This window comes from Culicoides brevitarsis, chromosome 1 (assembly GCF_036172545.1).
Source record: "Culicoides brevitarsis isolate CSIRO-B50_1 chromosome 1, AGI_CSIRO_Cbre_v1, whole genome shotgun sequence".
Classification (NCBI taxonomy): domain Eukaryota; kingdom Metazoa; phylum Arthropoda; class Insecta; order Diptera; family Ceratopogonidae; genus Culicoides; species Culicoides brevitarsis.
The window spans coordinates 23,592,618-23,613,437 of NC_087085.1; the positions used below are offsets into that span (position 1 = coordinate 23,592,618).

The 20,820-nt window shown below is 31.8% G+C and overlaps 5 protein-coding genes across 5 annotated transcripts; 2 read left to right on the forward strand and 3 right to left on the reverse strand.

Moving 5' to 3' along the window:
• Nucleotides 1–165: 165 nt before the first annotated feature.
• LOC134838089 (DNA-directed RNA polymerase II subunit RPB7) lies at nucleotides 166–1,120 on the reverse strand. Its single transcript, XM_063853546.1, has 4 exons — nucleotides 968–1,120; nucleotides 576–896; nucleotides 365–502; nucleotides 166–305 (listed from the first exon to the last, which is right to left on the reverse strand). The coding sequence occupies exons 1-4, from the start codon at nucleotides 977–979 to the stop codon at nucleotides 255–257; spliced, it is 522 nt and encodes a 173-aa protein (XP_063709616.1). The 5' UTR covers nucleotides 980–1,120; the 3' UTR covers nucleotides 166–254.
• A 2,133-nt stretch (nucleotides 1,121–3,253) lies between these two features.
• On the forward strand, nucleotides 3,254–4,997 carry LOC134837473 (craniofacial development protein 2-like). The gene is made up of 2 exons (XM_063852851.1): nucleotides 3,254–3,323; nucleotides 3,367–4,997. Exons 1-2 carry the CDS (start codon nucleotides 3,254–3,256, stop codon nucleotides 4,995–4,997), a joined length of 1,701 nt encoding a protein of 566 aa, XP_063708921.1.
• Nucleotides 4,998–6,687: 1,690 nt separating this feature from the next.
• On the reverse strand, nucleotides 6,688–9,273 carry LOC134829200 (lysosomal-associated transmembrane protein 4B). The gene is made up of 6 exons (XM_063842201.1): nucleotides 9,117–9,273; nucleotides 9,006–9,039; nucleotides 8,875–8,939; nucleotides 8,527–8,698; nucleotides 7,329–7,504; nucleotides 6,688–7,232 (listed from the first exon to the last, which is right to left on the reverse strand). The coding sequence occupies exons 2-6, from the start codon at nucleotides 9,016–9,018 to the stop codon at nucleotides 6,738–6,740; spliced, it is 921 nt and encodes a 306-aa protein (XP_063698271.1). The 5' UTR covers nucleotides 9,019–9,039; nucleotides 9,117–9,273; the 3' UTR covers nucleotides 6,688–6,737.
• Nucleotides 9,274–9,587: 314 nt separating this feature from the next.
• On the forward strand, nucleotides 9,588–10,644 carry LOC134837388 (small ribosomal subunit protein eS1). Its single transcript, XM_063852763.1, has 3 exons — nucleotides 9,588–9,948; nucleotides 10,061–10,370; nucleotides 10,431–10,644. The coding sequence occupies exons 1-3, from the start codon at nucleotides 9,608–9,610 to the stop codon at nucleotides 10,584–10,586; spliced, it is 807 nt and encodes a 268-aa protein (XP_063708833.1). The 5' UTR covers nucleotides 9,588–9,607; the 3' UTR covers nucleotides 10,587–10,644.
• Nucleotides 10,645–12,788: 2,144 nt separating this feature from the next.
• LOC134837474 (uncharacterized) lies at nucleotides 12,789–20,636 on the reverse strand. The gene is made up of 19 exons (XM_063852852.1): nucleotides 19,710–20,636; nucleotides 18,892–19,649; nucleotides 18,618–18,833; nucleotides 18,418–18,536; nucleotides 17,356–18,030; nucleotides 17,144–17,292; nucleotides 16,777–16,974; nucleotides 15,978–16,185; nucleotides 15,737–15,900; nucleotides 15,454–15,595; nucleotides 15,195–15,365; nucleotides 14,561–14,949; nucleotides 14,075–14,498; nucleotides 13,857–13,995; nucleotides 13,638–13,795; nucleotides 13,418–13,537; nucleotides 13,161–13,351; nucleotides 12,941–13,079; nucleotides 12,789–12,874 (listed from the first exon to the last, which is right to left on the reverse strand). Exons 1-19 carry the CDS (start codon nucleotides 20,340–20,342, stop codon nucleotides 12,849–12,851), a joined length of 5,019 nt encoding a protein of 1,672 aa, XP_063708922.1. The 5' UTR covers nucleotides 20,343–20,636; the 3' UTR covers nucleotides 12,789–12,848.
• Nucleotides 20,637–20,820: the final 184 nt, after the last annotated feature.

A 20,820-nucleotide genomic window follows, 5' to 3' on the forward strand; every position in this document is an offset into this window, starting at 1 on the left:
TTATTTTTTTAGTTTCAATTGGCAGATTTGTCTGAGCACACGGAGCTTGCTTTGCAGCAAAATGTGCTATTTAAATGCTGAATAAGTACGATTTATTTAATGCGTATTTCTTATGTGAAAGGACATATTTTGGCATTAGTTTAAATTAAAACATGAAAAGTTTAAATCATCATTTATTTTCATATGGTTTTCATACAGTTTATTCTTAATTTTTTTTTATTACATCCTGTAAATAATATCCTGTGACATAACTTTTAACTCCCAACAAGACCCAAATAATCATCCATTAATGTTCCGATAGCAAACTAAATATATTTATAAAAATATTTTTTATAGCCTCTTCAATTTTATTTTATTTACTTACAATTCCAGTAGCATCAACTCTTGTTCCAACGATTTTTAATCTTATTTTATCTTCAGCTGTAATCACAACATCTTCGTCTTGGCTTTTATAACATGGAGGATTCCCATTAGGGCAAAATTGCATATCAGCTGGAATGGACTAAAAAACAAAAATCAAAGTTATTGATAAAATTATAGAAGTTGCTAATCAGAAATCATTGTATCATTCCTACATGGTGTGATATAAAACATGATAAAGGACCGATTTCCGCAAACATTCCGACTTTGTTTAATTGTGTTACAACCGCATCAAGGACCTCGCCCTTGAACGGACGGAATACTATCGCCTTATATTTTACAGGATAAACTACGAAGCCTTGTCCCGGCTGAATTATTCCCGCACCAATATCATCAATTGTTGTAACAGCTATGACAAAACCATATTTTCCAGTACAGGTGCCTTCGACTTCTGTGTACAACTTTTGTCGGACTGTATCGAGCAATGAAGGTCCAAAATATCTGGGATGCAACAGAATCTCATGTTCCAAGCTTATCTTAATAACCAAAAACATGCAACCTGACTTAATGCTTTTAACGAAGGATATCTATTTAATAAGAGACTTACGTGATAAAACATTTTAATTTATTATAATTTTTCGCCTCAACATCAGTTTGACACCTTGTTTACAAGCGAATAGTGAACGAAATGTTAGTCCCATATGCAATTATATGAAGATGATGGCCCAAAGTGAAATTACTTCAATGTAGCTAAGGCGTCGGCGCATTGGGAACTGAGGTTGAATTAGCAAAATTATGATAAAATTGTTCGTTTCATTTTTTTCAATTCACGTTGTAAATAAATACAAACATGTTATTAAAAAATCCGTAGAAACGTTCTTTTTTTTATATGTAAGGCGTCATCCATTAAAGGCGTCGGAAAAAAAAGGGCATTTTTTGACCCCCACCCCCCCTATAATCGTAAACCGTCGGAATCCAACAACCCCCCCTAATTTACGACGTGTTTTTTAACATGACCCCCCCCCCCCTCACTGAGAAGGAAATTTTTAGTACCAGTTCAAATTTCAATAAAAGCTCGTGAAAAATTTGAAAAAAACTCAATTAAATGAAAATTTGAAAAAAAATCTGAACTAAGTCTGAAATACTTCAAAAATTATTTTAAATAATTCAAAACGAAAAAATTTGAAAACGTGAATATGGCACATTTTTACGACGTCGTACATTTCTGTTTACCCCCTCCCCCCTCGTCGGAATCCGTAGTAAATTTGATGAACCCTTTTTTTTTAGAATGTGCATTGGGTCAAAGGTTAAATTTGTGCATTGGGGCTTTGTAGAATGTTCGAGAAACTTCATAGAATCTGCGAGAAATTCTTGAAACATCATAAACATTTGTAATAACTAATAAACATTCTTTGTAATAACTAAAAAGTATAAAATAAAAAATTATAAAAAAAATATTTAAAAAGATGTTTTTTATTTAGGGCCCTTAAAGTTAAAATTAAACGAAAGTTTTTCAGAATTTAAGCAAAAGAAAAAAGCATGAGAGGCCACAACTTCAAAATAAGGTGAGAACTGATTGAAATAAAATTCGGACTCGAATGTCTTTTTCTTTTGCTTAAATTTTGAAAAACTTTCATTTATTTTCAACTTTTTAGGGCCCCAAATAAAAAAGCATCTTTTTAAAATATTTTTTTTATAATTTTTTATTTTATTCATTTACTACATATTAATAAAATTAATTAAATTTAAAATATCCCAATTTAATAACAACATTAAACTTATTTTAATAAACTATTATTACTACTATTTAATAAACATTAAAGCCGCTCCAAATGAAACTCAATAGTTTTGTCTAAAATTTTTGAAATAAAAATGGGGGGACAAAAAAAATAAAAAAATTTGAAATACTTGTTTTCATACAAAATGCCAAATTTAAAAAGAATTTTGATCGTTAATCAATATTTTTGTTCTTTTGAGTATTTTACATTGATATTTGGGTATTAAAAACTGATTTAAAAACAATTTAATTAAATTGAAAAAAAAAATTTATATTGCTAACAATTTTCTTATTTCAAATGTACAATACGCTAATAATGCACGTTTAAAAACGATTGTAATCACTCAAATTTATTTAAAATTCATAAACGAAGAGAAATTTAAATTTGAAGAAGAGAGTTTTAAAATTTCGTTAAAACTCAGAAATTAACCTAATGCTCAAATGTTTGAACACAGTATGATAAATAATTTAAGACTTTTATAACTTAAAACTATATCAAGTATTTTTATTTCATATGGAAAACTATCGAAAAATTAATTTTTGTGTGTGAAACCTTATTTTTTTCCGTGGATTTCAAACACTGGAATCCCTGAATAAAACTTGATTTTTTCGTTGAAACCTCTTAGAAAATAGGGTGACCATTTTAGGAAATTATACTGTATATCATCATAATATCACAATAATAAAAATTAAAGTAAATTTAGTTATGTATCTTTAGTTTGTAAATTAATTGTTATCATGAATAAAGTTTATAATGTAAACTGACGCCATCGCCATCCACTTGATATTTACAAAAGTTGGCAGACAAAAGAAATGTGAAAAACAAACCATCTTGAGGCTTAAAAATTAAAATTTTTTAGAAGAGCAGTAAACAACACGTTTTTTGAAAACTTCAAATGCTCGTGTTTTCAAATTTTAAAACGCCATATCCAAAGTCCCGGCCCCATGAATGGCGTTGGGATGCGTAATACATTGACACCTTAGCCTCTCCCTCCGCAAGTCGGAAATGCGGCCTTTGCGAGGCGGGGTTGTTACCACAGACGCATTACGACGACGTCATCTGGGGCGGACGTAAAAGCCAAGCACCAAGCAAAATTGCTGAAGCTCGACGGTGCGATGTCTTTTGACATTCTTGCCCGCTTGGGGGCTCAGGTAGCAGCCCTACCACCAAGATCGGATTATTTGGGTTGATTACCCACTTGATCTTAAACTCCCAAACCAATTCTCAGACTTAACGACGACGACCCTTGGCAAACGTAAATGGCTTCGATTTGGACAATGGAATGTTAAGACGCTGTTCCAAATAGGAAAATTGGCGCAAGCAGGACATAATTTGGAGAAATTCAATTTGGACTTCTTGGCGGTGAGCGAGGTTCGCTGGAATCAGTGTGGACAAATTGTGACAAGCAACGGGCACCTGATGTTGTACTCAGGGATGCCAAATGAAGAAGACGTGCATCAATATGGAGTAGGGATCTTGATTAACAGAAGATTTCGTCAATCTGTTATGACTTACCGCTTCATAAACGAATGCATCATGACGGTAAGATTCAAGGGATCAGCTAGAAACCTATCCGTGACTCAGTGCTATGCTCCCACTGAAGATGCGGAAACGGAAATCAAAGAGGCGTTTTACGACACTCTCAACACGATCCTAGCTGAAGTCCCGAAACGCGATCTCGTACTATTGATGGGCGATTTCAATGCGCAAGTTGGGGAAAACAATGAGGACATAGAACACGTAATGGGTAGACATGGAGTGGGGAGAATGACGGAAAATGGAGAACTCCTTGTCGAATGTTGCGGCTTGAACAAACTCAAGATTGGTGGCACATTGTTTCCTCACAAAAAATGTCATAAGGTTACCTGGGTGTCTCCCGACTCACACACAGAGAACCAAATTGACCACATATGTGTCAGCGCAAAGTGGAGTAATGCTCTCGCAGACGTTCGCGTGAAAAGAAGCGCAGATATCGGATCCGATCACCATCTACTTGTCGGTCATCTGCGGCTTACAACGAAAAAAGTGCCAAAAAAGAAGACGAACCCGCGAAAGAAGTTCGAAATTGCCAAGCTCAAGAGTGATGCCCAACGAACCACATTCTCAAACACGCTTCGTGAAAACCTGGCGAACACAAATCCTGACTACAACAACATCCAACAGGCGTGGGGAGAATTCAAGAATGCGGTTTTGAAAACCTGCGAGGACAAACTTGGAATGGCGAAAAATCGAAAACAGGATTTTATATCCCCGAACACGTGGTCTGTCATCGAAAGTCGATCCGAAGCGAAAAACGAAACCAACGCTGCAACAACAATTCACGACAAAATTCAAGCGAAACAACGCTACAGTATCCTTGATAAACGAGTCAAACGGGAAATTCGCAACGATAAGCGTGAGCACCTGAACTCATTGGCCAGTCAAGCAGAAGCTGCTGCTGCGGTGTATAACATGAAGGACCTATACACCATCACCAAGAGGATTGCAAACACCAACAGAAGCAGAAACGTTCCTGTCAAGGACAAGAACGGTGTGTTGCTGACCAATGTCGAAGACCAGCTGAAAAGATGGCGTGAACACTTTCAAGAGGTGCTTAATTTGAGACGAGATGGCATCGTGATTCCTCCAACAAGGGCCACAAGATCCCTGCCCATACGCACAAGCCCACCCAGTAGAAAGGAAATCACTGATGCTATTAAGTCCTTGAAGAATGGGAAAGCAGCAGGTATTGACAGTATAACCGGCGAGGTCCTTAAAGCCGATGTCAACCTGAGTACCGACGCCCTCTTGCCTTTACTCACTGCTATTTCGGAGAAAGGCGAATTCCTGGATGGATGGAATGGAGGGAAGGTATTGTAGATAAACTGCCTAAAAAAGGAGATCTAACTGACTGTAATAACTGGCGTGGCATCGTAATCCTTTGTGTCGTCATGAAAGTTTTCTTCCGGATAATTCTCGACAGGATCGTTGGTCATCTCGACAGGACCATTCGCAAAGAACAAGCAGGCTTTCGAGCCCACCGTTCATGCGTCGATCAAATCAACACCCTCAGAATTATCATCGAACAGTCAGCTGAGATGCGCTCCCCACTCTATCTCCTATTTGTCGACTACGAAAAGGCTTTTGACTCGCTTGATCGTGAATGTATGTGGGTAGCATTGAAAAACCTTGGAATGCCCGATAAGATCGTGAGCCTGATACGCGGTAGCTACGAGGGTTTCGCATGCAGAGTACTCCATGATGCAAACCTCACTGACCTCTTCTTGACAATCTCGGGGGTCAGACAGGGTTGTTTGTTGTCTCCATTACTGTTCTTGATTGTGATGGATATGGTGGTTCGTGCCGCCAACAGAGACAAACCGAGAGGCATTGTATGGAACCCCCTAAACCCAAGTGAGCGCCTTGAATGCCTGGATTATGCTGACGATAAATGCGAGCTGTCTCATAGACATATCGACATGCAAGCAAAACTCTCCGATCTCGCCGCAGAATCTGCTAAAGTCGGATTGAAAATCAACGTCAAAAAGACAATGGAAATGCGCATAAACCCAGAAACAGATGCTCCACTTATGCTCGATGGAAACCCCATTCAACGCGTCGAGAAATTCCCGTATTTAGGCAGTATTGTGGGGGAAGATGGCGGTGCAGTGGAAGATGTTGAAACACGAATCAAGAAGGCAAGGGGGGCTTTTACGACGTTGAATCGTATTTGGAGCTCCTCCGTTTACAGCAAGCCGGTGAAAATCAACATTTTCAAATCCTGCGTAATCTCCGTTCTTCTGTACGGCTGCGAAACCTGGCTCGTTACGGAGAACATCAAGAGGAGATTACAGACGTTCGTCAACCGCTGTCTTCGACGAATTCTGCGTATTTTCTGGCCAAACCGGATCTCTAATCAAGATCTGTTGAGAAGGGCCAACATGACGAATATCAACATGGAAATACGCAGAAGAAAATTCGGTTGGATCGGGCATACCCTTCGCAAAGATCCCGAGGAAGTATGCAACAGGGCTCGTGTGTACAACCCACAAGGAAGCCGCAGAAGAGCTCGCCCAAGAAACACCTGGCGTCGCTCCACACTCTCAGAAGCCAACATCATTAGAGAGGGTGAGGGGCAAATCACTAACCTCTGGGATCTAAAAGACCTTGCGAATCGACGAACCAGATGGCGACAATTCGTGGACCGCCTTTGCTCAACATGAGGACAGTCTCGATTCTTCGGATTAGAGACAAGGCGTAAAGTAAAGTAAGTAAGTATATCCAAAGTCCCAGAACAGTTCTTTTGTCTCCCAACTTTTGTAAATTTCACGTAAATATCGTTAAGTGTAATGTCTTGTTCCAAAAAAAAGTCATGTTTTGGTAGGGTCATTAAATAAAATTACCTCACTTTATGTCCGATGTCTCACTTTATACCAAAATTATGATATTTTCTTAAATTTTATTTCAATTTTGACTTATTCAAAACGTTCAAATAATGGAAACATAAATTACTCAACGTTTAACGTTCAAAAACGTCAAAAAGTAGCATAAAAAAATAAATAGGTAGGTATTTAATACTACTATTTTATTTAAATAATTTTTTATTGCATATTCATTTTTTTAGATGTTTCTAAGATTTTCATTTTCATTATTTTTTATAATTTCGGTATTTTCATCTATAGATTTCGGTAATAATGTTTCTTTTTGATTAATGTTTGATGGTACCGCCAAAGAACACAAAGACGAATAAGCAGGTGGTGTTGTCTCCATAAATGAAGTAGATGGCAAGACCAAATCAACTTGAGGTAATGAGGCCACTGCTACAGAATAGCTGGGAGGTGGACGTTTCAAAATAGCCTCTTCATAATCTGGTAACAATGAATTAGAGTCACGATGTAAGTAAGTAACTTCAGGTATAATATATGGTAATACAGATCTATGTTGTCTCATAACTAAAAATTTGTAACAACGCCAAATTATTCCGATTACATAAGCTTTTAAAAACACAATTGACAAAAAACTGCATAACACTACAATACTAAGAGTCTGTGGACTCAATTTAAGCAGCTCGTCTCGCCATGGTAGTCTCTGATTTTCTGCGATTATTCGATGTATCTAAAAATGTGCATACTATCTTAATTTAAAGTTATTTATTTAAAAACTTTTATTTTTGAATGAAATATTTATTAAAGAAAGGAAATAAATATTTACCGATCTTATATAACACAAGTAACCAGCAGCTGTAAGAGCAGTAATTGCAAAGTCGAACAGTTGTAAACAAAAAAATGGCAAAATATGTGTTGGTTTTCCCTTGATCGTGCCATAAATCAGCATTAAAGAAATTGAAATCATACAAAGGCATACTAATCCGCTCATGTCAATATTATCTGAAAATAATGGGTGTTTTATTTTATTTTGTAGTGAAATTTGTTCTACTCTGGCATTTTATGATAAATTTCTAAATTATCAATTAATTTAAATTACCAATTAAGATTTATTTTTTTATTAGGTAAAATATAGGTACTAAATTTTTGGTAAAAAATTTATGACTTAAACTTAGATTACAAAACTTTAACTTATGCGAAATTAGGATGAAATTTTCTTTGAAAATCAAAATGCATGTGAAGGCATTACCCAATGACGCTAATTTATTTAGCGTATAACTATTTCTTAATTCTATTACAATTATTATCGGTCAAGTAGAACATTACAATGGTATTTCATATTGAAGCTGTAAATCTAACATTATTCAAGTCGCCTTATCATGCAATGCCGTGTAGGGAGATGCATTTGCACGGTCCTACACTAATTCACAAACATCCATGCGTCTCCTTCGTCGTTATCATTGTGAAACAGATCTCTTCACAATTGGTAATAGCATCAAGGGCAAGCGGAGAGGCCGGTAAAGCAGTTCCGCAGTTGATTTTTTCGAAACTATTTTTTTTCATTCTGCACCAATATGGCAGTTTCGATTTACAGACTTTATGTGGGCATTTTTTATCCTGTCATCCGAAAAGCAGTCGCACTCTTAGTCGAGAATAATTATTAAAACGTATTAGAATAATTATTTACTCGAAAAAGGCACATTTGGACTGAAATAATTTTTGCGGCTATCGGGATCGACTACCTTAGAGGCAGGAGCCAGACTCGCTAACCACAAGACTATAACAGTCCCAATGACGCTAAGCACTCGGATAATAATATTATCTTAAAAGGTTTTCCGGGTATTTTCATAGAAAAATTGCAAAATAATTCCAATAATAGATTAATCTATAATTATAGATGTAGATGGATCCAATTTTATCGAGGTTGCTTTTGAAATACAAGGCAAAATTTTTTTTCATCGATGAAAATTTCAGACTTATTAAAGCTTTTGAAAGCAAAAAAAAAATAAATAACATAAACTCACGATTATTCAAACTATGGCCTCTAAATGCATACTGCTGTTGATCTACACTTAATGGCGTTGGTAAAGCGGGCTCTTTTGCCTCCAATGAATCCTCAAAGTTTTGAAGTTCATTGATCATAGATGGATTACGAACGATTACAGCTAAAAAGCCCAAGGCCAACACGTTCAAAAACTGTAAATCAATCATAAAAAACAAGTACATAAATTTAAATTGTATTAAATAGATATTTAACATCATACACATATGTCTGACATCTATGTATGACTAAGTGTTTATGGCGTAATTAGTAATAATTCTAAAGGAAACATTTATATGTCTGTTATTTTGTTGTCAATTTAAAAACTTACAAGGTGCCATATCCCAATTAAAATTGTAACTGTGCGCACATGAAGGCCAAATATACAAGACCACTCTGTAAAACAAGAAATTATTTCTATTATTTTCTAAAATAATTTAAAGAATGTCATATGTTGCTTGCCTTTATTTTGCATATTTATAACTATAGTTTGAGACTAAAAGTAAAAAAAAAAATATATTTTTAATCACAGTTCTTAATGTAAATGTAACAAAATATATGTAATTATTTAACCTGTTTCGTTTTACGATTTTAAATTTCTCCAACTTTAAAACTTTTTATAAGTTTTAAGACTTATTTTTCATTTAATTGTTATTTGTTTTTGTTTAGTAACTTTATTTGTTCAATTTTTTATCTTTTAAATTAAACCCAGTAAACACTTTATATAGAACTTTAGTATTTATTAAGCCGACACAAAAATCAAATATGTTTCGATTTCATAAATAAACCTTCGTAATATGATTCTTTTGGAAATAGGAAAGGGTAAAACATTTTTGGAGACCTTTGAAACGATTTATCAAGGAAAAAAGGTCAAAATAAATATGGAATAAATATTGGATGTTCAAGTATTCACTTTTGACATCACTAACCTGAGGCTCATGACCGGAAAAGAAAACTACATGCAGGGCCACAAACTATGGGAGCAACCCTTCAAATGGCATAGCGCCAACTAGTATCTAAAATTGACATTAGCGATTTCCTCCCTGTATCTGTCTTTTTAAATCATGGCTGTAGGCAAAAGCAAGTCGCTCTCCAAAGGAGGTAAAAAAGGTACCAAGAAAAAGGTCGTGGATCCCTTTACACGAAAAGACTGGTACGATGTAAAGGCTCCGAGCATGTTTGCCATCCGACAAGTTGGAAAAACCCTTGTTAATCGTACGCAAGGTACTAAAATTGCTTCGGAAGGATTGAAAGGCCGCGTGTTTGAAGTTTCCTTGGCGGATCTTCAGAACGATACGGACGCTGAGAGATCTTTCCGTAAGTTTAAACTAATAGCTGAGGATGTTCAAGGGCGAGATGTTCTCACTAATTTCCATGGAATGGATTTAACTACGGATAAATTGAGGTAAATTTATAGTTTTCTTCAATGTGGCAAAAGGTTATGTTTACACACATACGCGATTGTACACGTTGTCTGTAAAAAACTTACCAACAGTTTTTTCATGTTTCCTACTTAGGTCCATGGTTAAGAAATGGCAGACATTGATTGAATGTCATGTTGATGTGAAAACAACCGATGGTTATTTGCTCCGTGTATTTTGTATTGGTTTTACGCAAAAAGATCCGCAATCTCAACGTAAAACTTGCTACGCGCAACATTCGCAAATCAAAATTATCCGCAAAAAAATGACCGACATCATTACGCGCGATGTAACTAGCTCTGACTTGAAAGAGGTTGTCAATAAACTTCTTCCTGATTCGATTGCCAAGGACATTGAAAAGGCATGCTTAGGAGTCTATCCTCTACATGATGTCTACATTCGAAAGGTAAATTTAATTTTAATTTATCAAATGAAACAATAATCGATTTCATGTTTTCTGTTATAGGTCAAAGTCTTGAAGAAGCCTCGTTTCGACATTTCCAAACTGTTAGAGCTGCATGGAGATGGTGGTGGCAAGGGAACTGTTACTGTTGCAGCTGCAGAAGGAACAACAGTAGAAAGACCAGAAGGATATGAGCCTCCAGTACAGCAATCAGTTTAAAAATAAACTTTGTCGTACATTTCAAAGAAGGGATAATAAAAAAATAAAACCCTATAAACGTGTTTTTATTACCTTATACCGTAAATGAAGTTGATATACATTCGTATAGTTTTGAGATGCTGGAAAAGCTGTTTATGTGAATGAATTCAATATATCAATTTTGTTAAAAAAATTCAAGGGGAAAAATAAAAATTTAATATAAAATGATTGACAACTTTGGGCATTCTATTGAATAAAAAATGTAAATCCTTATGAGACAAAAAAAATGAAAATATTAAATTCGCCTTTTCTGAAAAATTTTTAAGTAAAGTAAAACAATTCCAAATACGGGCCTACAAAACTTTTCGTGATTAAATTTTTTTTTCCAGCTTTAGACAAAAATTAAATAAAAAAAATACACATTTTACACACTCTATAGTCTTAGAAGACTTTGAATGTTAAAAATTAGCAGACATAAAAAAACAAATTAATAGCTCAAATTTAGGAGAAACAATTGTGCCTTTTGTCCCAAGTTCTTGTCCATTTTCAAAAGTCGAAAACTCAATGGTGCAAAGTAAAAGAAAATTAAAAAGTTCGTCAAAGATTATTATAAATATTCATGTTTTTTCAATAAACTTTCAAAAAAAACTGGATTTTTTTTTTGTTTTACTTTGTGATCAACCTTAAAAATAACTTCAATATTTTACTTTTATTTTTTTTGTTCTACTTATTTTTAATTTTAGTTATCTCTGAATTGCGAAGCGGAAATTTAGAAATCTAGAAAGCAATAAATATGATTTTTAAAACAAATAAAACATTTTTAAATAAAAATAGATTTGGCGACTTAAGTGAAAATCTTGATTAAGATGATTCGAAGACCTGACTCAACGAACTTAAGCGTATACCCATCTTAGTTTTTAAAAGTCAGATATTTTTTTTCAAAAACATTAACCAACGGACGGATTTTTAAGGACATTTAAAAACAATTTGTTTATTTTTACTAAATATTTTTATTTTATTTATTTAATACACAATTTTTTTTTTATTATCACTACATTTTCAGCAAATAATGCTAATGTACCTATTTTTGTATTTAAAATTTTATTTAATATTAATTTGAACCTTACTGAAATTCTTCTTATTCACATCATTATAATAAAAATCAAGGGTCCAAAACGTTAAACTTTTTTTTTATATCGAATTAAAGATTTCAATACATACATGTATTTATATGTATTTTATGGACAGTTGAGAGAAGTTACGTTAAACGTAGGTTGTTTACATTAAATTATCGAACTTCAACTTAAGCCGCTCAAATGGGGCAAAATAAAAATTGCATCAAAATTGACAGTTTTTTTGGTTTTTTTATATTCTTTCAAAAAATTCAATATTTTCAATTTTTAAGAATTTTTTTTAATGAAAATCGTATTTAAAATAACAAAAACTAATAAATAATATTTAAAAAAAATATTCTTTGATTTTTTGACAGATGCCTTAACTTCAATTTGAATTATTAAATTTAATTATTTCACTTTATATCTGTTCAATTATGACTTTGAAATAATGAAAACTAAAAATAATTTAATAAGAATAATCAACAATAAACGTTCAAAAACGCCAAAGATGCTACTTTTACTAATTAAACAATTTTTCCTACATTGAAATCATAAAAAAAGTGAAAGAATAATTTTTGGTTTAAACCATTGGTTTAAATTTTTCAGAAAGTAAAAGTAATTTCAAATTATCAAATCTCAATGTATATACCATAAAAAAAACTAAAATATTATGAATGACCAAAAATTGTTTAAATTTTATAATTTTGTATGAAAAAGTATTTAATTTTTTTTGCCCCTCTGAAAAAAGGTATTGAGGTAAAATGTTCGAAAATAATTTGGAGCGGCCTTTTAAAATTTCAATTCAATTCAATTTTGGAATGAAAAAGAATAAGTCGAAATTGGCACATAACAATAAAATTATGTTCAGCAATAATTCATTCAATTTATGCTATACTGCTACATAATATTATTTTGCTAAATGAGAAATGCAATATACATACAAAGAAGCTATAGTTAAATTATAACTTTTATAATCAACATTTATAAAATTTAGTTATTTTTTAAACACTCTTAAGTTCCATATTCTAAGCAACGTAATGATTAATGGTGATTAATACATTTTCAATATGTTCAGTATAATTTTCAAATTCAATTGCACTATAATGTAGATATTATTTGATTTTATTTATGAAAAAGAAAAATAAAACTTTCAAATTTTTTTACTTTTTTAGGAATCCAAAATGATTGAAGTGCCTGTTAAAGATGATTTAACAAATATATATAATTGTTTAAATACTTTAAAACACATTTATATACTACCAGTATTATCAGCAGAATTCGGTGTAAAAGGTCCGGCTGATTGTGGTGTCATTCCCTGATGAGCATTACACTTCTGCCTTACTTCCCTTATTTTCAATTGTAGACTTTGCTTCGTAGGGAAAATATCCGTATGTATTAGCTATTTATAATAATATTTTAATATTGATCTTCCGTGCATCTTTATCGAAACTTAAGATAATGAAGTTTTACTAAGTTTTACCTGAAAACTGTTAGTTGCTTGAGTTGACGGAAAAAAACCATGTTCTTTAAATAATTGTAAAACCAACTGTCTTCTTTGTTCTAATATTTTTCTATGACCTTTCTCTGCAGCATCTGCAATTGATTTTTGTGACGGTGTTTTTGGAGTTTTAGGAGATGTTTCTATTGTATCTGTAACATTCATTTCTGCAGCTATAAAATATATGATAAATGATTGTACTGATTATGTCTTTTTTCACTTTTATTTCTATATTTTACCTATGTGACGTAGTTGTTCAACGGAAAATTCTGGCCCAAAGAATCTATTTCCTGTAATATATGTAGATGCAGGAGTTGTCGATGATGATAAAGAAGGAGTGTCAACATCATGAGTGTCTTCTTCGATATTACAGATATATATTTTTAAAAAATATTTAAATATTTAGAGCTATTTATTTTTTTATTTTTTTTATAAAAATTACATCAGACAGAAAAGTACCTGTTTTGTTATGGTTAAGAGTCTGTTTTTTACGATAGTTTTGTGAAAATAGACGTGGTGAAGATGGAATCAAAATAGAGCTTGGAGATTGACAATCTTGAGGTTTAAATTGTGGAAGAGTTTGAAATTTCTTTTCAAAGTCTACAGTTCTTAGAACACTATAAAAACATATTTATATTACTATTAACATGAAAAAGAGTATAACTTAATACATCTTACGTGTCCATCTGATCAGTTTTAGTTTTCTTAACCAAATGTTTTTTTGATGTTGGCGATATTTGCTCCGTTTGATTTTCTATGGTGTTAGATGTGTGATTATAAAAAGTTCCATTGTCTTCGAAATCAATTTTTGATTTTTCTTTAAAAAAAATATATATATATATATTTATATATAAAATAAAAATATAAATCTTTCTTTAAATAGTTAAATAACTTACCACTGTTTAGACGACGTTGTAATGGTGCTTTTCCCAACTGTGCTGGAGTTGGTGCAAGGATGAATTCCTTATTTTCATCTTTTTCTTCTTCGAAGTCCACTATTTCAATGCTTTTATCCGTTTGGTCATTCAAATTACTATTGCAGGATAACATCGAATTGATTGCATCCGAACTTTTTACGCCTTTAGAAATCTCAAATTCACGCTTAAATTGAATACTCTGAACTTTTGAATGAATAATTGTAGGTGCAACAGATGTAGATGACATCATCAAATTCGGAACTTGAAGTAATTGTACCGAGGTTGAAACTTTTACTGTAGGTGATTTATTAGATAACTCATCTTTCTTATCATCTCCATCTACAGGAACTACATGTTGTTTAGAATTGAAATATTGATCTTCAGTGATTGGAACAAATGCCAACTAGAAATTATTAAAGAAATAAATTAAATGGAATACAAAAAGTTAAATTATCCATAAAATACCGTAGGTTGGTTATTGCTATTCATTGCAAGCATTATTGATTTTTGACCCTTTATCAATTGGTTTGTTGAAATCAATGAAGGTACTGATACATTTGAAGAAGTAGTAGTGGTAGAATTAGATGGGCCTGTAACTTGAAAACTGCTATTTATACTTGATGGATTAATCATAAAAATTTGTTGAGCTACAGATCTTCCACCAACATGGACTGTTGCATCTTTGTTATAGCCTTCTATACAGTTAGTTGTTGTTAGGGTGTTTGTATTAAGTAGGTCAGATAATGAAGTTTGAGATAGTACAATTATTCCATTATTAGTTCCATTGTTGATACAATTTTGTTTTGTATACTTTATGTTAGTATTTGTATTAATGTAACCTCCCGTATTTGAAACTTTGGGATAAATTGTTATATATTTATATTGTATTCTCATACTAAATAATAATTATTTAATTTTTTTAATGATAAAAAAAAATAAAATGATCAGAATATACAAATGAAGAATATCGTACTTTTGCGATTAAAATGAAGCTATTTAATCAAGACGCCTTATAAAAAAATATATATGTTTATAAACATTGAGATGAAATATTAATGCTATAAAAAAATATGTAAAAAGATTTCTAATTCTGGTGTACCTGTATTGCTTTTGGGTGAAAACTGTGCTGCATCAATATTTTCTGATTTTTTATCTGTACAAACGGATGAGTCACACGTATATTCTAAGCTTGGATTGTTCTTTGTTTGTATATTCGGAATACTAAATGGCTCAGATTTAGGACTGACAGATGTTAACTTAAATGCTCCCCCTGTTGAATGATGATAATAAAAAGTTATTCAGGCCGATACAATAATTCAAAATTTTCGATTATTGTAAAAGCCTTTATAAATATTTACCTGTCGGTTGAAATGCTGATGAACCTGGTGTGTTTTTTGGACTTGCATATGTAATTGAATTAGAAAGGCTATTTGTAGCAGTAAAAAGAAGACAAGCCTGTTTTGTATTATCATCATAATGCTCGTTTTCTGAACAATTTATCTAATGAAATGGAGACAAAAAGATTTTTTTTATTAAGTAACTTTTTTTTGTTTAGTACTGATTGATTTTAATGTAAGGTTTAATTTGTTAAATGATCTTGCATGATTATGCAATTAATAAATTAGAAATAAGTACAATTACCTTTTTTTGTTTTTCATTAGAATCTTCAATTTCATCTATATCGGAGTCTGTCACTTTTTCAGCACATTTCAAATCTATTTCAACATTTTGTTTGGTGTATTTCATTTTATTTTGTATTACATTTTTTTCTTTATTGTTTTCTCCATATTCCTTTATTTTAGAATCTGAAGAAATCGTATTATTATTGAATTTTGTTGTTTATCATAGTGCATGTATGCTTTTAAGTTATATTTCTGCTTACCTTCTGAATTTGTTATTTGTTCTTTGTGAAAATTGTGTGGTGAAATGGTTAATGGTATAGTTTCATTTTTACATAAATTAGCATCACTTGGACTTTTTTCGTCAAATGAATCAGTCCCATCAAAAGAATCAATTCTGTTGTGTGAATCTTTGGTTGAACTAGAAGATTTCCTCCTATCTTTTGAGCACCATTTCCATTCAGGGTGAGCCTTACGAAAAATCATTTTATTGAATGTATAATGAAGAAGAGTTAGGCCGCTCCAAATGAAAATCAAAAATAAAGTCCGATGCCCGAAGTCGAAAATTCAATGGGGCAAAATAAAAAAAAAAGTTAAAAATTTAACCAAAAATGACCATTTTTGGGTGTATTTTCATAATTTTTCAAGAAAATTTCCAAAAAATTTTTGAAAAATTTTCAATTTATTCTAATTTTTGTATTGAAAATCATATTTTATCATAAATTTTCTTCTCTAAAAATATTTTCCTAAAATTATTAAATTTTTTTTTCAAAATTTTTTGACAGTTATTTTTTATGAAATTTTTTTATAAGAATATATTTAAATTAGAATATAAAATATTCTGAAATCTATTTTAAATAAGCAAATTTAAAAGTAAATAGTAAAAAACATAAAAAAATATTATTTAACGCTCAAAAATTGATAAAATTTTGTCATTTGGTATGAAAATAGTATTTTAAAACTTTTTTTTTTGCCCCCCCCCATTTTATTTTAAAAAATTTTGGACTTTATTTTTGATTTTCATTTGGAGCGGCCTTATTATTATTTTTTTTTTGTTTTTACCTTGAAATGAGCTTCTTTTACTTCACTGGCTAACTCATGATATTTCATTTTCTCGTCTGATTTCAGTGCGTACCACCATTCACCCAAAATTTTGCTTACTGTACGGTTGTCTTGATTAGGATGTTGTTGATGAACTAATGCTCTGTGCCGTTTGGAAAATATCATAAAAGCGTTCATTGGTCGTCGTATTCGTGGATTCTAAAAATTTAATATATTATTTTATTCAGACAAATTTGTTTTTTCTTCATTTTGGAAAAAATAACATAAATTTCTTTTCCTTTTTCCAAATTCAAAAAAATAAATGAAAAAAATAGATATGAGAAAAATCCAAAACATTCCAAAATTTTTTCATCAAGACATCGTTTACCTTATGAAGAGGACTTTGAGAATCCTTTGATACTTGCAGTGCACTGCATGACTGTGTTCTTCTTTTACTTTGCGATAATACATCTACACTTTTGTGGATATTCTCATTAAAAATATTTCGCCCATCTAATTGATTCTGTGCAACACTTGCTAATGTTTAAATCAAAAGTGAATTTATTCAAATAGCCAAAATATTTCAAAAATATACAATACCATTTAATGAGTTTTCTTTCACGGGTTCCGTTTCAAAAACATCGTCATCACCTTGATCGTCTTCTGTATCGCCACATACATCTAAACATGCAGTCTGGTTATCATCGTTTGTAATTAGAGCTGGTTCACTACTGTCGATGCATTGTTTTGAAGATGTATTTAGCACAATTTTTCTATTTGTGGTTGTGTCTGTATTTATAATTGGAAGTAAAGTGTGCCATTGGTAAACTGAGCCCGTGCTGATTTCGTTTTTTGACAGTGAATTCGATGAATCATTTTTCATTGTTGGTAGCACTGGTATTAAATGTGTAGGATCTACTATAACAGGTCTCACTATTTGATGTGTATTAGAAGAAGCTGAACTTATTCTTATAACACTTGTGGTGTTTTCGATAATATGTTGATGACCAGATGATGGCGGCGGTAAAGTTTGTAGTGGTCTTACTAATTCAGGACGAATTACTTGTTGTGTAATAGTGTTCCTGTACAAAACAGGTGATTCATTGCTTTTGTACTTTTTTGAGTCTGATTGTGCAGGACTTCCTCCTATCGGCATAAAAACATTGTGACGATTTCCTATTGTTAAAGGTGATTGTGTTATATTAATGGGTGAACAGACTTGACCAGTTGGAGAGGAGAATGCTGGAGTAGCAGATCTTGAACTGCTTAATGATACTGAAATAATAAAATTATAACAAATTTAACTATGTTTGTATGTAGACTCACGCAAACATTTCATGTATAGTTCAGCTCCAGATTGTAAATCGTAAACATTCATATTGAAAATAGAATTTTTAATAGACTTTTCTTTATTATTTATTTATTTATTAAAACCTGTACTTCATTTCTTTTGAGCACGAAAAATTAATAAATAATTAAGTTGTTCTGCTGTATGATTAAATAAGTACATCTAGTTATATGAAGTAAGTACATATGCGTAAATAGTATTTGATTAACTTAAATACTATTGATACTACAGTATGTACGGACGAGACAATAAATATGCATCTTACCGCAACAGGTCAGTCAACTACATATTATTAGTTTAAATGTTCAACATACCTAACATATTTGCCACATCAGTTTCTTCTTGATCAAAACGGCCGGTCACTCTATAATTTGGTGAAGTTTCTGAATCACGAGATGTATCCTCTTCATTTTGTGTTTTGCTACTTGACCTGCTGCAAACAAAAAAAAATATTTTATACAATTATTTATTTACATTTTGAATTAAAACAAGCATGAATTTACTGAAAATTCACCTTGAAATTTGACACGGTAAGACCGTTGAAGATCGTAAAACATTTCCTTTTTGACTTAAATGTCGAGAGCAATATCCTCTTCTTTGTGATTCTTTTGAACAAGTTTCATTTGAGCATAATCTGCGCCATTGTTTTCCATTAAATTTTTTACGGATTCCACTTGGAGTCGACACTACATCACCTTTTTTGAAACGATGCGGAGTCGCCGCTTGAGATCTGCATCAGAAACAAAAAAAAATGGGTAAACGAAAGAAATGGAAAACCTTAGACTGACCTTGGAGTGGTCGGTTGAGATCGTGGTGTAATGCTTCCGTGATCCATCAAGCTGGATGTACTTCCTCTACTTTGCATGCTACTTCGTTTACTACTTCCTCCATCCATAGAAAATGTAATGTCCCCCCTTCTTAGCTCATCATCACTTTCGTATTCATCATTACATCTTCTATGTGCTTCATCAGTAGTCGAAATACAGATTGGCAAAATAGATAATCCTTGCATTTGTCCTTCAGATAATTTATTATTTCTTTGTATTAAATTGTTCCCACGATGAAGAATCACTTCGGTAGTTTTTGTGTTTAGTCCCAAACTATTAGCTGAAGTTTTGTAATATTCGTCAGATTGTAACGCAGGAAGTACTTGATGTACTTGCAAAGGAATCATGTGTGGTTCAAGTGCTTGTATTGGCAAACCAGTTGATGGTTCATTTGAAGTACTAATAGTGTTGGATGAACATCGATCATATCTATTTCCAATACTCATTTGCGAACCATGAAATTCTGTCTGCCTCGATATTTTTGTTGAATCATCACATGAATAGCTAATTGTATGATATTCTTTTAATTCGTCCCACCAAGGAGGTCTCAGTAAACGAATATCTGCACGCTTAACAATTTTTTTTTCTTCTGGCTTATTCTGTAGTTGAACTTCAATTTGTTTTGTTAAATTATCTATACTCTTTATAGATCCTTGGAGAAAAACATGTGTTTGGTTAGGTGTAGTGTCACGAACACAAACTTTTACATTTGTTTTAATCTTTCAAAATAATAATTATGTTATTTAAATTATTGTAAATTTCATATAAGCAATACTTACATCAGCAATAGATGGACTGGCATCACTTACAATATCAAAATTGTTAATATTTAAAATATCTTTATAAATTTTTGTTATTCCAATGGGTGAATCAATGTCAACATAAATTGTATTCTTTCCTTCGCAAGATTTTATAACTCCTGGTACATAAAAATCATCTTGTTTTGCCAATACTCTGTGGTTACACCATTCATTTAAATCAACTATATCGTCGGCAACTGCAACTTGTAGTAACTCATTTGATGATGGGGCATGTTGTAAATTTTTCCCTTGTGCCAAGTCATAATTTACACATGTTTGTGGTTCATTGTGCTTATGGGCTTTTTTATTATTATTTGGATAAAGAATTATATGTGGTTGGTCGTTTTGTTTTTGTTTAATATCTGGTGATGTACTATGTTCACCAATATATTCATCTGACCGATTTTTTAATGTGCAAAATGAAGCGTGCGGATCCAACTCATTTCCAGTATTTAGTTCTGAATTTTTGAGAGACTTGTTTTCTTCAAATTCCGCCACATCAAACTTACGTTTCTTAGGGTGAATTAATCTTGGTGTTGGCTGAATTATACAATCAGGGAATTGTGGAGGTGTTTTTATTTTCCTCTGAGCTTCAAATACGCTTTCCTCCATATGTATTGTTAATATTTTTAAGCAAAATTATAATATAAAGATATCTTGTTTTTATTTTCAGATTTTCTCATCGCCAAATTTTCTCATCTTATTTTGTCAATAATGCAAATAATGTTTATTCATAGCATATAATTTTTAAATAACTAAACTGTTTAACATATAAATATCAATTTTCATTTTGTTAAAAATGTTATCGAGTAGCTTCAAAACATATGATGAGTGAAAAAAGAATTATTTATTATTTCTGAAAAATAAATTTATGCAAAATATTTAAACATTGTAAAAAAAATTTCTTCAATATATGTATATAATCGGTATTAAAAAGAATTTTTAATAAACATTTTTTTTACTATTATATTATATTATTTAGTTAAACTATATTATATTCTTTTTCAACTGCACAACTGTAATTATTTGAGTTTTTTCTTTTTTTGTAGAAGAGATGTATTTAATAATAAGTAGATATATATTTATAAAT